We start from the raw sequence: 17,711 nt of genomic DNA, 5'->3' as shown, positions 1-17,711 counted from the left end.
CTCTCAATCTATGCCTGTCATCATCTTGTACACCTCTTTCATCCTTCTCTCCAAAGAAAAAAGCTCTATCTTGCTCAACCTATCCTTATAAGACATGCTTTCTATTCCAAATATCATGCTGGTAAATCTCCTTTAAAGGTTTCGCATCCTTCTTATAATGAGGCAACCAGAACTGACCGTAATATTCCAAGTGTTAACCACAGTTTTAAAGAGCCACAACATTACTTTGTAAGTCTTGAATTTAATCCCTCCCTGACTAATGAAGTCCAACACATCATATGCCTCTTAAAGATCCCATTAAATTGTGCAACAACTTCGAGGGACCTATGGACGTTGACCCCAAGAGCCCTCCTTCCCTCTACATTGCCAAGAATCCTGCCATTAACCCCGTGCTCTATAGAGTATGACTCTCTTCACAACTGCATTGCCAAATAATTCAATGACAATGCTCCTCTTCAAATGCAGGGATTTGCTGAAATACTTTGGTTTCATTTCAACGCCAGCTGTAACTGAAAAAAGACGAGATATACACGGAATGAAATGGCAGTTGCACAACATGTTGTACCTCAGGCAGTATTACAACTGTCATGGAACTGCTGATGTAAAAATTACTGTGAGGTATGTCCAGTTCACAGAGAGCAGGACAAATCTAATTTGGCTAATGAGTGCATTCTCAATCAGCCAAGGGTGACGGGAGGTACGCCAAGCAGCATCAGTAACCTGCTCAATGATGCCCAGTTTCAATTTTGCCAAATTACTCAATGTCTAGACCATGTCAAAGCTTTGGCCCAAACCAGCTGGATTTGTGAGGTGAGAGTTACAGACCTTGACATCAAGTCTGCGTTTGACAGGGTGTGACATCTAGGTGCACTTGAAAAACAGAAGCCAACAAGTGTTTCAGAAATGTACATTATTTTATTAATAATGTAGCTTTTAGCAGTGCGTCAAAAAGGGTTGCAAGAACACAAGAAACCAGGAGCAGCAGCAGTGTGTCAGATCCATAGAAAACCATAGAAACCATAGAAACTACACCACAGAAACAGGTCCTTTGGCCCTTCTTGGCTGTGCCAAACCATTTTCTGCCTAGTCCCACTGACCTGCACATGGACCATATCCCTCCATACACCTCCCATCCATGTATCTGTCCAATTTATTCTTAAATGTTAAAAAAGAACCCGCATTTATCATCTCGTCTGGCAGCTCATTCCATACTCCCACCACTCTCTGTGTGAAGAAGCCCCCCCTAATGTTCCCTTTAAACTTTTCCCCCCTCACCCTTAACCCATGTCCTCTGGTTTTTTTCTCCCCTTGCTTCAGTGGAAAAAGCCTGCTTGCATTCACTCTATCTATACCCATCATAATTTTATATACCTCTATCAAATCTCCCCTCATTTTTCTACGCTCCAGGGAATAAAGTCCTAACCTATTCAACCTTTCTCTGTAACTGAGTTTCTCAAGTCCCGGCAACATCCTTGTAAACCTTCTCTGCACTCTTTCAACCTTATTTATATCCTTCCTGTAATTTGGTGACCAAAACTGAACACAATACTCCAGATTCGGCCTCACCAATGCCTTATACAACCTCATCATAACATTCCAGTTCTTATACTCAATACTTCGATTAATAAAGGCCAATGTACCAAAAGCTCTCTTTACGACCCTATCTCCCTGTGACGACACTTTTAGGGAATTTTGTATCTGTATTCCCAGATCCCTCTGTTCCACTGCACTCCTCAGTGCCTTACCATTAACCCTGTATGTTCTACTTTGGTTTGTCCTTCCAACGTGTAATACCTCACGCTTGTCAGTATTAAACTCCATCTGCCATTTTTCAGCCCATTTTTCCAGCTGGTCCAAGTCCCTCTGCAGGCTCTGAAAACCTTCCTCACTGTCTACTACACCTCCAATCTTTGTATCATCAGCAAACTTGCTGCTCCAATTTACCACATTATCATCCAGATCATTGATAAAGATGACAAATAACAATGGACCCAGCACTGATCCATGTGGCACGCCACTAGTCACAGGCCTCCACTCAGAGAAGCAATTCTCTACCACCACTCTCTGGCTTCTTCCATCGAGCCAATGTCTAATCCAATTTACCACCTCTCCATGTATACCTAACGACTGAATTTTCCTAACTAACCTCCCATGCGGGACCTTGCCAAAGGCCTTACTGAAGTCCATGTAGACAATATCCACTGCCTTCCCTTCATCCACTTTCCTGGTAACCTCTTCGAAAAACTCCAACAGATTGGTCAAACATGACCTACCACACACAAAGCCATGTTGACTTTCCCTAATAAGCCCCTGTCTATCCAAATGCTTGTAGATTCTGTCTCTTAGTACTCCCTCCAATAACTTACCTACTACTGACGTTAAACTCAACGGCCTATAATTTCCCGGATTACTTTTCGATCCTTTTTTAAACAACGGAACAACATGAGCCACTCTCCAATCCTCCGGCACTTCACCCGTAGACAGCGACATTTTAAATATTTCTGCCAGGGCCCCCACAATTTCAACACTAGTCTCCTTCAAGGTCCGAGGGAACACTCTGTCAGGTCCCGGGGATTTATCCACTTTAATTTTCCTCAAGACAGCAAGCACCTCCTCCTTTTCAATCTGTACATTTTCCACGGTCTCACTACTTGATTCCCTCAATTCCATAGATTTCATGCCAGCTTCCTTAGTAAATACAGACGCAAAAAACCTATTTAAGATCTCCCCCATTTCCTTTGGTTCCGCACAAAGCCGACCACTCTGATCTTCAAGAGGACCAATTTTATCCCTTACAATCCTTTTGCTCTTAATATACTTGTAAAAGCTCTTTGGATTCTCCTTCACTTTGACTGCCAAGGCAACCTCATGTCTTCTTTTAGCCATCCTGATTTCTTTCTTAAGTATTTTCTTGCACGTCTTATACTCCTCAAGCACCTGATTTACCCCCTGTTTCCTATACATTTCATACAACTCCCTCTTCTTCTTTATCAGAGTTGCAATATCCCTTGAGATCCTTCAAGCCAGGCCCACTAGTTAATGTAATCATGGTCGAACTGTGCTGACCTCAGCTCCTCATCTGTGACATCCCTCCAGTCCTTTGCCTTTCAGGTATCTATCCACCACCACTTTAACTACTTCTAATGATCCAGCTTCCACCACCTGCCCGGGCGAGAATTCCAGAGGTACAGCTTCCTCACCGAGGAGAGATTTCCAAGCTTATAATTGACTGCACCCTTATCTTGCAGCTATGCTCCCTTGTTTGAGACTTTCCCACTGGTGAAAACATCCCAACATTTATCCTTAGTAGTATTTGGCCTGTCTGTAAACATTTGAAGCAGTCACTGCCAGCAATAGCTTACACACTCACTGCCCAACCAGGGTGACCCCTGCATCCCACTGATGAATGGAAAATCCTACAAAAAGTAGTGCATCCGGCCCAGTCCAACACGGGTCAAGACCTCCCCACCATTGAGTGCATCTACACGAAACACTGTCGCAGGAAAGCAGCATCCATCATCTGGGATCCCCACCACCCAGAACATGCTCTCCTCTCACTGCTGCCTTCAGGAAGGTGGTACAGGAGCCTCAGGATGAATACGACCTGGTTCTGGAACAGTTGATATCCCTCAACCATCAGGCTCTTGAACCAGAGGGGATAACTTCACTCAACTTCACTTTATGAAATGAAATTTATTTATTATTTTTTTTTGTATTTGCAGTTCATTGTCTTTTGCATACTGTTTGAACGCACAGAATGCAAAAGACAACGCACAATCTTTCATTGATTCTATTACAGTTATTGTTCTATTATGGATTTATTGAGTATGTCTGCAAGAAAATGAATTTCATTGTTGTATATGGTGACATATAGGTACTTGTATGTGGGTGTTCTTTCCCTGTGAATAAGCTTCAATGAAAGCTAAAGTTGAGGGTGGTGGAGAACAGTATCCAAACAGCCAATAGAAAGAAATATGCCCTTTCACCTAACAGATCCATGCTAACCATCAGCTGCCCAGTCACGCTCATTTTGCATTAGACCTATTCTTATTCCCTGTATTCGCTTCATCTTCACCCAAATTCTACCTCTTGAGGTTCAGACTTTATTTCCTGGAGCGTAGAAGATTGGGGGGAGATTTAATAGAGATATATATGTAACGTGTTTTAATCCCACCCACTATTGTTACTCCAGAGAAGGTGGTAATACTTGAGCTTCTGTGATTAAACCAACTTCATATAACTGAGGGGCTGGTTAGGCCATGCTAAAAGGTGGTTAAATGTCATACATGTTAGTACTATTTCAGAATTACATTGGCCAAATGTGGCAAGAATGGTGACTCAGTCCTGTTGCACATTAGTGAGCTTGTCAGATCTATAATCAAAATCAGAGAGATGTGCTCCATTATTTCCAACTAGATTCAGTTTCTCAAACTGACACAGCAGTTGTTCGGCTTGTTATCATAGGTTCATACAGCACCTCATCTCCAGTCAGTCAGTGAGCTGTTATTAAAGTTATATATCCTTCTCAATGTTTCTCACTGAGCACGGGGGCCCCCCATGGCTGTGTGCTCAGTCCACTGCTGTTCACTCTGCTGCAACACACAGCTCGAACCACATCACCAAGTTCGCCGATGACACGACCGTGGTGGGTCTCATCAGCAAGAACGATGAGTCAGCATACAGAGAGGAGGTGCAGCGGCTAACGGACTGGTGCAGAGCCAACAACCTGTCTCTGAATGTGAACAAAAGAGATGGTTGTTGACTTCAGGAGGACACGGAACGACCACTCTCTGCTGAACATTGATGACTCCTCCATAGAGATCGTTAAGAGCATCAAATTTCTTGGTGTTCACCTGGCGGAGAATCTCACCTGGTCCCTCAACACCAGCTCCATAGCAAAGAAAGCCCAGCAGCATCTCCACTTTCTGCGAAGTCTGAGAAAAGTCCATCTCCCACACTCCATCCTCACCACATTCTACAGAGGTTTTATTGAGAGCATCCTGAGCAGCTGCATCACTGCCTGGTTCAGAAATTGCACCATCTCGGATTGGAAGACCGTGCAGCGGATAGTGAGGTCAGCCGAGAAGATCATCGGGGTCTCTCTTCTCACCAGTAGAGACATTTACACCACATGCTGCATCCGTAAAGCAAACAGCATTATGAAGGACCCCACACACTCCTCAAACAAACTCTTCTTCCTCCTGCCATCTGGCAAAAGGTACTGAAGTGTTCCGGCTCTCATGACCAGACAATGTAACAGTTTCTTCCCCCAAGCCATCAGACTCTTCAATACCCAGAGCCTGGACTGACACCAACCTACTGCCCTCTACTGTGCCTATTGTCTTGTTTATTATTTATTGTAATGCCTGCACTGTTTTGTGCACTTTATGTAGTCCTGGGTAGGTCTGTAGTCTAGTGTAGTTTTGTGTTGTTTTTTTACGTAGTTCAGTGTAGTTTTTGTATTGTTCATGTAGTACCATGGTCCTGAAAAAGGTTGTTTCGTTTTTACTGTGTACTGTATCAGCAGTTATGGTCGGAATGACAATAAGAGTGACTTGACTTGACTAATGTGTAATCTGAGGAAGAACCCAAGCAATGAATTGGACCAAAATCAGTAAATTTCTAGAGAGGGGGAACAACAGACTGTCAGCTACAAATACAGTGATTGGTAAAGGGTGAATGGAGGTACAAAAAGCTAATGACAACTCTAGGTCACAGGGACATGGACCCCTACTATTAACTGGGCAGTGCAAGCACTCGCCAGGAACTCAACGGGTGGAGAACCATTTGATTGGGGAAGCAAATTGCCAATATTTTGGGTGAAAACCCTGCACAGGAAGCAAAATGGAATCACACACACAATCTCACAATCACACGCGCACACACATCTCAGACTGCTGAGTTCCTCTAGCAGATAGTTCATTGCTCCAGATTCCAACATTTGCAGTCCCTTTTGTCTCAATTGTATTAGTGCTTGGTAACGGGGACTGTAAGATAAGGCCCAAAGGGCAGAGAATTATACAGAAGTGTAATCTGAGTAACTGCAATGTTATCTTTTCAGCAAAGAGTGAGCAGAAGTGTGACTGAGCTCTGAAATAGTTTAAGTGGAAAAAATGCTGCTGGGTTATTTCTAGTAGTTGACGATTGGAAAGATAAATTTAGAATAAGCACCAACAGGGTAGACATTAGTAGAAATAATGGAATATTTCTGCAAATGCATATTGAAACAGACATTGAAATGACACAAGGATTAAAAACATTATTGATGCCAGCATATAAATTAGAGAAATGCACACTGAGTAATTATGTTGGGCTCTGTCAATGGCGCAATCAATGGGCTGATTGATCCTCTCCTGTGCTCCTCACCAGATTGATTCCTGGGATGGCAGGTCTTTCATATGAAGAAAGACTGGATGAACTGGGCTTGTACTCGTTGGAATTTAGAAGATTGAGGGGGGATCTGATTGAAACGTATAAGATCCTAAAGGGATTGGACAGGCTAGATGCAGGAAGATTGTTCCCGATGTTGGGGAGGTCTAGAACGAGGGGTCACAGTTTGAGGATAGAGGGGAAGCCTTTTAGGACCGAGGTTAGGAAAAACTTCTTCACACAGAGAGTGGTGAATCTGTGGAATTCTCTGCCACAGCAAACTGTTGAGGCCAGTTCATTAGCTATGTTTAAAAGGAAGTTAGATATGGCCCTTGTGGCTACAGGGGTCAGGGGGTATGGAGGGAAGGCTGGGTTCTGAGTTGGATGATCAGCCATGATCATAATAAATGGCGGTGCAGGCTCGAAGGGCCGAATGGCCTACTCCTGCACCTATTTTCTATGTTTCTATGTTTCTATGAAATTTGTCACACTATGAAGTCGGAGAGCAAAGAAGCGAAAGAAAGGATAAGCATGAGAAATTCTGTAGATGCTGGAAATCCAGAGCAACACAAATTGCTGGAGGAAGTCAGCAGGTCAGGCAGCATCTATAGAAATGAAAAAACAATTGACATTTCAGGCTGAGACCCTTCTTCAGGACTGGAAAGGAAGGGGGAAGAGAACAGAATAAAAAGGTGGGGAGAGGTGAAGGAGGATAGCTAGAAGGTGATAGGTAAAGCCAGGTGGGTGGGAAAGGTGAAGGGCTGGAGAAAAAGGAATCCGATAGGAGAGTGGACCATAGGAGAAAGGGAAGGAGGAGGGGACCCAGGGGGAGGTGATAGGCAAGTGAGAGGAGGTAAGAGGCCAGTTTGCATAATAGAAGAGGGGAGAAGGGAGTGAATTTTCTTTAAACCGGAAGGAGAAATCAGTATTCTTGCCATCAGGTTGGAGGCTACCCAGATGGAATTTAAGGTATTGCTCCTCTACCCTGAGGGTGACCTCATCAAAAGGAGGCCACGGACCAACATGTCGGATCAGCATGGCCACCTTTTGGCAGACAGAGCAGAGGTGCTCGATGAAGCAGTCCAGCAATTAACAACGGGTCTCACCAACGTAGAGGAGGCCGCATCAGGAGGAAAGGACAAGAGCAGGAAACAGCGCCCCATACATTTAAATGTATAGCTCTGTTTCTTATCTGTGTTATTGGGAGTGGAATACAATGACAACCATTTCAGTTGGCATTATGTCATTCCAGAAATTCATCCTGCCATTTCCATTTCCCAGGTGCTTTTCCACAACTCGCACAATAGACATTGTTAACCAAATGAAGTCATTTCTCACGGCTGTTCTTCCCCCACCCTCCTGTTTAAGAATTTGGAGTCTTTCTTTCTATCAGTTCTGGTGTGAGAGATTAGTGGGGAAAGTAAAGGTGGCTAGGATTTAGCTGTGTGGTCACATGTAGCTAATGTTTACAACTCGGTTTTACACGAAGTAATTGAGATTACATGGAGGCATCTCTGTGTACCAGCAGACATTCAGATGGCTATGATGCGAGAGGCCATTCAGGTCATCAATTTTATTGCAACCCATAGGGCAGCATCATTCCGCCACTAATTTGGCCTAGAACCTTTTCTCTTCGCATTTCTTTAGATCTAACTACTTATCTTCCTATTGGGGGCAATTTACAGTGGCCAATTTGGAAGTAACTTAAGTATCTAGGGCAGGGGTCCCCAACCCTCACAACACGCTGGAGGAACTCAGCAGGTCGGGCAGCATCCGTGGAAACAATGAGTCGACGTTTCGGGCCGGAACCCAACCTTTTTTTTTAATGCCATGGACCCCTACTGTTAACCGAGGGGTCTGTGGACCCCAAGTTGGAAACCCCTGATCTGGGGGAAACGCGGTCATGGGAAGAACATGAAAATAACAGCGTGTGTCTGGATTAAGCCTAGGTCATTGGAAAAACGAGGCAGCAGTTCCGCTGTCTGTGCCAACCTGCAAATATTTTAATATCCATAAAACCCTGGTTCGAACACGCTTGGAATATTGTGTTCAGTTCTGGTCACCTGATTTTAGGGAGCACGTGGACACAGAGGAGTTTTACCAGGGTGCTGCCTGGCCTAGAGAGCATGTCTTACGAGCACAGGCTGCATGAGTTAGGACCTTCCTCTTTGGAGTGAAGGAGGATGGGAGATCACCTGAAGGGGTACGAGATGATAAGAGGCATAGATCAAATGGACAGCCAGACTTTTCCCCCAGGGCAGAAACAGCTGATATACAAGGCATAATTTTAAGATGACCAGAGGGAAGTATAGGAGGGGGATGTCAAAGGGAAAGTTTTTTTCTCCCCCCCATAAAAATGCAGTGATGGGTGCGTGGAACAACTTGCCAGGGATGGTGGCAGATACATTAGGAGTTTTTAAAAGAAACTCTTAGATAGGCACATGGATGATAGAACAATTGAGAGTATTGCAGGAGGGACAGATAGATTGATCTCAGAGTAGGTTAAAAGGTGGGACAAACAGTGTGGGCTGAAGGGCCTGTGCTGTGCTGTAATGTTCTGTCTGAAATAGACAACTGCAGATTGCTTAACCTTGGATTATTAAGTGGAAGTACTGTCTTCATCCTTCTCAGCTGAAGCAGCAAATGGTGCTAAGGTGGTAAAGAAGGATATATCCCTATGGTTAACGCAACGGCACGTACTGGTCCGAATTCTGTTTCATCTGGAACTCATCACTCCAGGTGTAAAATCAGACAAACCGTTCCGTAAGACCACAAGATATAGGAGCAGGATTAGGCCATTTGGCCCATCCAGTCTGCTCTGCCATTTCATCATGGCTGATCCATTTTCCTTCCCGTCCCCCAATCTGCTGCCTTCTCCCTGTATCTCTTCATGTCTTGACCAATCCAGAATCTATCAACCTCTGCCTCAAATATATCCGATGATGGCATCTACAGCCACCTGTGGTAATGAATTCTACAGATTCACCACCCTCTGGCTAAAGAAATTCCTCATCTCTGTTCTGAAAGGACGCCCTTCTATTCTGAGGCTGTGCCCTCTGGTCATAGACTCTCCCACCATAGGAAACACCCTCTCCACATCCACTCTATTAAGGCCTTTCAACATTTGATAGGTTTCAATGAGGTCACCCCTCATTCTTCTGAATCCTAGTGAATACAGGCCCAGAGCCATCAAACACTCTTCATGACAAATATTTCAGACCAGGATCATTTTTTGTGAACCTCCTTTGAACCCTCTCCAATGTCAGCATAACCTTTCTTAGATAAGGGGCACAAAGCTGTTTATACTCCTCCAAGTGAAGCCTCACCAGTGCTTTACAAAGCCTCAGCATTACATCCTTGCTTTTATAATCTAGTCCTCCCTCTAATTCTACCCAATTTCCCCCAGGATCAATGAAGTATGACTATGAGTCTGCAAACTCAACCTTCTACTAAAACTGGCACTCTGGGCCTTTGTACTTTTCAGAAACAAGTCCCAGCACACATCCTTGGAGTGCCACGGTAGCATGGTCGTTTTTGCGCCCCTATTAAAGCTTGGGGTATTGGAGTTTGTAGTTCAGTTCCAGCGTCCTCTATAAGAAAGTCTGTTCATTCTTCCTGGGTACTCCAGTTTCCTCTCACGGTGCAAAGACAGACTGGGGTCATTGTAAGTTGTCCTGTGATTAAGCTAGCGTTAAATCAGTGGGTTGCTGGGCAGTGTGGGCCGGTTCTATGTTGTATATCTAAATGTAATAAATACTATGTTCACAGAATACTTGGGCTACTGTCTTCCAGCTTCTTTTCTGTTTGCACTCCACTTCCCAACCTTTAGTTAGCTCCTGATCCAACGGATAACATTCATCTTTGATAGCCTTCAGTGGAACATTTCATTGCAAGTCTTTTGTAAGGGGAAACATGATGTCTTGTGGCTCCTACCTATTAAATTTGGATGGACCCTCCACAAAAACTTCCAGCAGACTGGTTATACAAGACCTATTATGCAACAGGATAATCAATTTCCTCACTTGCAGACCCCAGTCAGTTTGGCTTGGCAACAACATCTCCTCCACAATCACCATCAGCACAAGTCTGTGTGCTGAGCCCCCTGCTCTACTCGCCCTTTACTTATGTCTGTGAGTCTAAGCACAGTTCCAATGCCATATTTAAGTTTGCTGACAACACCACCATCATTGTCCTAATCAAAGGTGGTGATGAATCAGCATACACAAGGCGACTGAAAATCTGGCTGTGTGGTTCCATAACAACAACCTCTCACTCAGTGCCAGCAAGACCAAGGAGCTGATTATTGACTTCAGGAGGAAACTAGAGATCCAGGAGCCAGTCCTCACTGGAGGATCAGAGGTGGAGAGGTTCAGCAACTTTAAATTCCTTGGTGTTACTATTTTGGAGGACTTCTACTGGGCCCAGCACGCAAGTGCAGTTACAAAGAAAGTGTGAAGATTCAGCATGACATCTAAAACTTCGACAAACTTATACAGATTTGTGGTGGAGAGTACAATGACCAGCTGCATCGCAGCCTGGTATGGAATCATCAACGTCCTTGAACAGAAAATCCCACAAAAAGTGTGGATACAGCCCAGTCCATTACGGGTAAAGCCCTCCCCACCATTAAGCACATCTACACAAAGCGTGGTCACAGAAAAGCAGCATCCATCATCAGGGACCCCCTGGCACTCAGGACATTCTCTCTTCTCACTGCTCCCATCAGGAAGGTGGTACAGGAGCCTCAGGACTCATACCACCAGAGTCAGGAACAGTTCCTCCTCCTCAACCATCAGATTGTTGAACTAAAGAGGATAACTTCACTTGCCCCACAATCAAAATGTTCCCACAACCAATGAACTCATTTTCAAGGACTCTTCATCCCATTCTCACTATTTGTTTATTATTTCTTTCATTGTGTATTTGAACAGCTTGTTGTCTTTTGAACACCCAAGCTGGTGCGGTCTTTCATTGATTCTATTATGGTTATTAATCTATTATGGATTTATTGAGTATGCCCACAGGAAATGAATCTCAGGATTATACAGGGTCACGTACATGTACTTTGATAATAAATTTTCTTTGAACTTTATATCACCTAAAGGCACACTGACTGCCATTTATAAGGCTCTCTGAATGCAGGGGTTTTCAACTTTATTTTATTTATTCCACTGACGTTAGGGCTGTTGAGAATTGTTCATGGATCAGGTAAGGCCCTTTCACCCATATTTGAATGTTTGCCCATTTCTAATCTCCTGATGTGGCTCTTAAAATAACCAATGCTTCAACAATTTTCTCCCTTGCATTGGCAGGTATCTAAGGATACAGAAAGAGGTGACAGAGTTAGCAGGTGATATCCAGAGTATAAAGCTAAAGGCTGCTGAAGGCACAGCTGTCAAAGCTGCAGTATAGAAAATCAAGTTTCAAAGTGGACCACAAGCAGAAGGCAATGATAGCACATTGGTTAAGTTACTGGATTAATATCAAACTGCAAGAAATGCAAGCAGCTGTGGAACTGAATTCAAGTAATGATCCAAAATGGGATAATAGTCTATTATAATGTGGTCACCATGTTACTCATAATGCTCTTAAATACACATCTGGTCAGTACTGTCCTCCAGAGGGCGAAGTCAGCCATCATTACTGGGCCCGGGCTGGCTGTGAGCCACAGACTTAACTGCCCTAAAATGGCCTAATACATCATTCAGCTCAGGAACAACTGGGAACAGAAAATAAATGCTGATCCAGTTAGTGGTGCCCAGATGCCAAAACACACACACATAACAAATTAACATTTTCCTGTGAACTGAACCTTGCTTTCAAGATAAAGGGATCTTTGAACACAATTATTCATACCCTCCTTTCAAATAACCACTTTTTTATAATATAGAAGTGAAAAGGACTTTTTTTGTGCAGGCTTTGAAACTCAATGTTAGAGTGAAAATTGACAATGTTGGTATTTTCAGGTCATTTCTAGTCATCTTGGAATTTCGACCAGCAACCTCTGTAGCCCAACACAATGTTTGTGCTGGTCGTCAATAGGGTGACATCATTCCCCACGTAATCTTCATCCTTGCAGTTCTGTGAGTGATGGAAATTGAATCAAAATGTCTCAACCCTGAGGCTTTAGGAACCCTGATACCTTGACTCCAAATATTCTGGCCTAGTTCACAAATTTACAGGAACTGGGACAAGAATTTGAGGATTTCTACAGCCACCAGCAAATCTAAGGGAAAACTAAAGATTAAGATCTTAAAGATTAGCTTTATTTATCATATGTACATTGAAACAGAGTGAAACGTGTTGTTGACTACAAGGAGAGATTGAGTTGCCTGGGACTGTACTCGCTGGAATTCAGAAGAATGAGAGGAGATCTTATAGATCTCATAAAACTATCAACATAAAATTATGAAAGGGATAAATAAGATAGAGGCAGGAGAGTTCTTTCCACTGGTAGGTAAGACTAGAACTAGTGGACATAGCCTCAAGATTCAGGGGAATAACTTTAGGACGGAGATGAGGAGGAACTGCTTTTCCCAGAGAGTGGTGAATCTGTGGAATTCTCTGCCCAATGAAGCAGTGGAGGCTACCTCAGTAAATATATTTAAGGCAAGGTTGGATAGATTATTGCATAGTAGGGGAATTAAGCGTTATGGGGGAAAAGGCGGGTAGGTGGAGATGAGTCCATGGTCAGATCAGCCATGATCTTATTGAATGGCACAGCAGGCTCGACAGGCCAAATGGCCGACTCCTGCTCCTATTTCTTATGTTCTTATGTTTGCGTCAATGACCAACACATTCCAAGGCTGTGCTGAGGGCAGCCTGGAAGTGTCACCCCAGTTCTTTGTCAAAACAGCATGCTTACAAGTTACTCAACACTAAGCCTAAATCTGTAAATGTTTGGCCGTGGGAGGAAACCAGAGCACCCAGAGAAAACCCATGCGGTCACAGCAAAAACGTACATACTCCTTACAGACAGCAGTGTGGACTGAAACCCAAGCATTGATCACTGCTGCTGCTGTAAATCATTGCAATAACCGCTACACTTTGCAACTGCAAGGGCGAGTGAAAAAAATAAATTGCTACAAACTTACCATTATATAATATGAATCTTTTCTTATGCAGACAGCAAAGAGTTCTGTGACAACTAGCTCGTTTATAGGCCAAAACATCTTTAAGTGCACAAATGACTTTCAACTTGACTTTGGCATACAACAAAATCATAGAGGTGTGTGAGAGATTATTTTTACACCAAGAATAAACACCTCTCTCACTGACCCTGATCCATAATGAATCTGCCTTTAATGTTTTTTTGCCATTACAGATCTTGAATCAAAATGTGATTCACAGGGAAGGCATTAAATGAGATGGTGCTTCAATGAAATGTCTTAAGTGTTAATGAGTACTTGGTTGCCTGCAAAGGCTCAAGCAATATTATGTTCAAGTGCTTTATTTAACAATCAACAGTTAGGAAAGTGACAGACAGTGATGAGGCGATAAAGGAACAGATGCCAATTCCTCGATCTTTGTGTGCATTACAAGGTCCCTATAGCTGGCTGTATGTCAATGCTTTACTGCTTAAAGGCAAAGTAAAACTTGCTTGTAAGATGCTTGTACACTCAGATCAGGACCAGTTGGGAGCAGCATGGACAACTGGTGAAGGTGGATCAAAGACATCATCCTCAATACTCTCCTCAATGGGTCTCATTTTTCCTGAAGTCTTAGAATACGGGGACCTCTCTGTTGTGCATGGAAGAAACAGAAACAAAAATTTAAAAATTTCTGCAATCAAATACTGTCAACCAAACTAACAATAATACATGCAGACACGAGGAAATCTGCAGATGCTAGAATTTCAAGCAACACATGTAAAAGTTGCTGCCTGGCCTGCTGCGTTCACCAGCAACTTTTATGTGTTGCTAATAATACATGCAGATTATTTTTTTAATCTAGTTTTTTTTTTAAAATAAAAGATCTTACAGCCTTGCTCATTATACATGATCTTTAACTGGACAATGTTTCTGTACTTCAGAGGAAGATATAACTAATTGCAAAATTTTGCCAGTTATAATTCACTTACTGTCAATCACCCTATGAGACTGAAAAACAATTTTGTAAAAGTTAGCCTTATAGATTTTAGTTACTCTTCAAGGTTAAATAATACAAATGATCCTTTCTTTTAAATTGTTATGTCCCTTTTAGTTTCTCAATCAAAACATTTTTCTACCTCAACTGGGAGTGAATTCACTATTATAATTTACACTTTTTTCCTCACTTCACAGTCCTTCAGTTAAGAAGCTCATAGTCAATTGCTCTGCTCACTGAAGAAACCAATTATCCTGTGTACCTACTGTAGAGCTACTAATTCATTCACTCACCCATAAGAGCACGCAAAACCTGAACCGAGCAGAGATACAGCAGGACGCACATCACAGGAAGTCATGGAATACATTTCCATCTGACTTCACTCCGATTCAATTTTCAAATCTTAGCCAATAACTTGCACAAAATTGTTAATCAACAATTTGAATTTTGTGTATGCTATTTGTGGTTCCTATTCATTTTTAATTACATGTTGTTCTTGCCTTGGGAAAGTGGAAGCCACTCTGTGCAACTTCATGGAACTAATACAGAAAGGAAGGTACCCATTCTGCTCATCAGGTTCAAATCAGCAAATCTCATTCTCACTTTCAAACAATCTGCTCTTTTCCCATTCTCACAAATTATTCCTTATGATCGCACTGATTGAAGCTGCTCGTACTACTCTAAGCCAGTGATTTCTACATCTTTAAATAAGTGTTATCTTCACATTTTGTATCGTCTGTGTGGTTTTCCATCTGAGGTCTTTCAACAGTGAGTATTTAAACTATCTACAAGCTTGCACATCTCTATGAAGACTCCTGTGATTCGACATGTTATCTAAAATTTTGATAAACTTCCATTGGCTGACGTGAAACCTAAGGACTTTGCAGAGTGACATGTTTTTATCCAACCATTAATACCAATCGTCTGCTGTATAAATGGAGCTGGACATATTTGATAGTAAATTACTGCTTTAAGTTATACAATGAAACTGGTATTTTGCATTAGTAAATCTTCTACAATCATTACTATTCAAAGTGAAAGCAGTACATTCAATTTTAACATTTCATGAAGAGATACACTCCAAATGCAACATGCAGTCTTGTTATGAGCAAACTTTTAAAACAATCCAAACTCAAAATATAATTTGAGAAAGAAATTCACATGCTTTAAACAACTCTAAACATTGAGGTGGCAACTCACAATGTGACATGACCAAATTCAACAAAGATCTTCACTGCTTCAAGAAACAACTTTCTGTGTGTTCCATTTTGCTAAATAGCAATACTATCACAGCAGTTATATGCATATGCCAAATATCACTGTTGATTCACCATTAGATATAGCCAGTTTATTGCAGGAAAGAGCAGGTAGGTCTGGTCTTCAGTAGTAAAAATGTTGTTTTCACATGCAAATTTCAGTCATCAAATCCAAATTTTCAGAACAACACAACTGCTCATTACTAATCTCTCAACTGGAATCTCTGACCAGTAATTAAAACAGATGGACAAAGCCACACCAGGTTTTGATGCTCATGCCTGGGTAAGTTTCTGTTAACATACCTACATATAGCACCTATAAAAAGTATTCACACCTCACCTCTCCCAGGAAGTTTTCATGTTTTATTTTTTTTAAAACGTTGAATCACAGTGGATTTAATTAGGCTTTTTGGACACTGATCAACAGAAAATACTCTTTCTTGTCAAAGTGAAAACATTTCTATAAATTGGTCTAAACATATTACAATTATTAAACACAAAATAATTGATTGCGTAATTACTCACCCCCTTCAAGTCAGTATTTAGTCGACGCACCTTTGTCAGCAATTATAGCCTTGGGTCTGGGTGGATAGGTCTCTATCAGCTTTGCACATCTAGACACTGCAATCTTTCCCATTCTTCTTTACAAAACTGCTCAAGCTCTGTCAGATTGCATGGGGATCATGAGTGAACAGCCCTTTTAAAGCCCAGCCGCAAATTCCCAATTGGATTAAGGTCTGGACTCTGACTTGGCCACTCCAGGACATTACTGTTTTTAAGCTATTCCTGTGCAGCTTTGGCTTTATGCTTGGAACCATTGTCTTGCTGGAAAACAAATCTCTACCAAGTCACAGTTTTTTTTGCAAACTGCATCAGGTTTTCCTCCAGGATTTCCCTGTATTTTGCTGCATTCATTTTATCCTCTATCTTCACAAACCTTCCAGGGCCTGCTGCAGTGAAGCATCCCCACAGCATGATGCAACCACCACCATGCTTCATGGTAGGGATGGTGTGTTTTTGATGAAGTGCAGTGTTTGGCTTATGTCAAATATAGTGTTTAGTCTGATGGCCAAAAAGCTCAATTTTCTTTTCATCAAGCCATTAAACCTTCTTCAAGCTGACTTCAGAGTCTCTCACATGTCTTCTGGCAAACTCTAGCTGAGATTTCACGTGAGTTTTTTTTCCTGCAGAGGCTTCCTCTTTGCCACTGTCCCATAAAGTTGCGTCTGGTGAATCACCCGGGCAACAGTCGTTGTATGCATAGTCTCTCCTATCTCAGCCACTGAAGCTTGTAACTCCTCCAGAGTTGTCATAGGTCTCCTGGTGTCCCCCCTCACTAGTCCCCTTCTTACACGGTCACTCAGTTTCTGAGGACGGCCTGCTCAAGGCAGATTTACAGCTGTGCCATATTATTTCAATTTCTTGATGATTGAGTTAATTGGAAATTCTCTTGTATCCATCTCCTGACTTGTGCTTTTCAATAACCTTTTCACCGAGTTGTTTGGAGTGTTCTTTTGTCTTCATGCTGTAGTTTTTACCAGGATACTGACTCACCAGCAGTTGGACCTTCCAGATACAGATGTATTTTAATTACAATCAACTGAAACACCTTGTCTTCACACAGGTGATCTCCATTAACTAATTCTGTGACTTCTAAAACCAACTGGCTGCACCAGTGATGATTTAGTGTGTCATATTAAGGGGAGGGGGGGAAGCTGGGTGAATACTTATGCAATCAATTATTTTGTGTTTTATATTTGTAATTAATTTAGATCACTTTGTAGGGATTGGTTTTCACTTTGACATGAAAGAGTTGATCTGTTGATCAGTGTCAAAAAAAAAGCCAAATTAAATTCACTGTGATTCAATGTTGTAAAATAATAAAAGATGAAAACTTCCAAGCAGGGGGGTGACTACTTTATATATGCACTGTATATATTTTACTGGCATTGTAATTCGGCGAAAGTTTCAATCTGCCCAGATGAAAACTATAACACTTGT

General features: G+C 42.2%; 1 protein-coding gene across 3 annotated transcripts in view; it reads right to left on the bottom strand.

The window, feature by feature from the left end:
* Positions 1 to 12,628: 12,628 nt before the first annotated feature.
* Positions 12,629 to 17,711, bottom strand: part of bves (blood vessel epicardial substance) — a 76,797-nt gene continuing 71,714 nt past the window's right edge. The window contains exon 12 of one of the 3 annotated variants that reach the window (XM_063040831.1): positions 12,629 to 14,109. In XM_063040831.1, the coding sequence (XP_062896901.1) occupies positions 13,994 to 14,109 (116 nt within the window). In that variant the 3' untranslated portion in view covers positions 12,629 to 13,993. The remainder of the gene's footprint in view (positions 14,110 to 17,711) is intronic. The other 2 variants (XM_063040830.1, XM_063040828.1) reach the window with 2 other exon arrangements.

The sequence above is a fragment of the Mobula hypostoma genome, chromosome 2 (genome assembly GCF_963921235.1).
Source record: "Mobula hypostoma chromosome 2, sMobHyp1.1, whole genome shotgun sequence".
NCBI classification, from domain to species: Eukaryota; Metazoa; Chordata; class Chondrichthyes; order Myliobatiformes; family Myliobatidae; genus Mobula; species Mobula hypostoma.
This window is presented reverse-complemented; position numbering and strand designations above follow the sequence as displayed.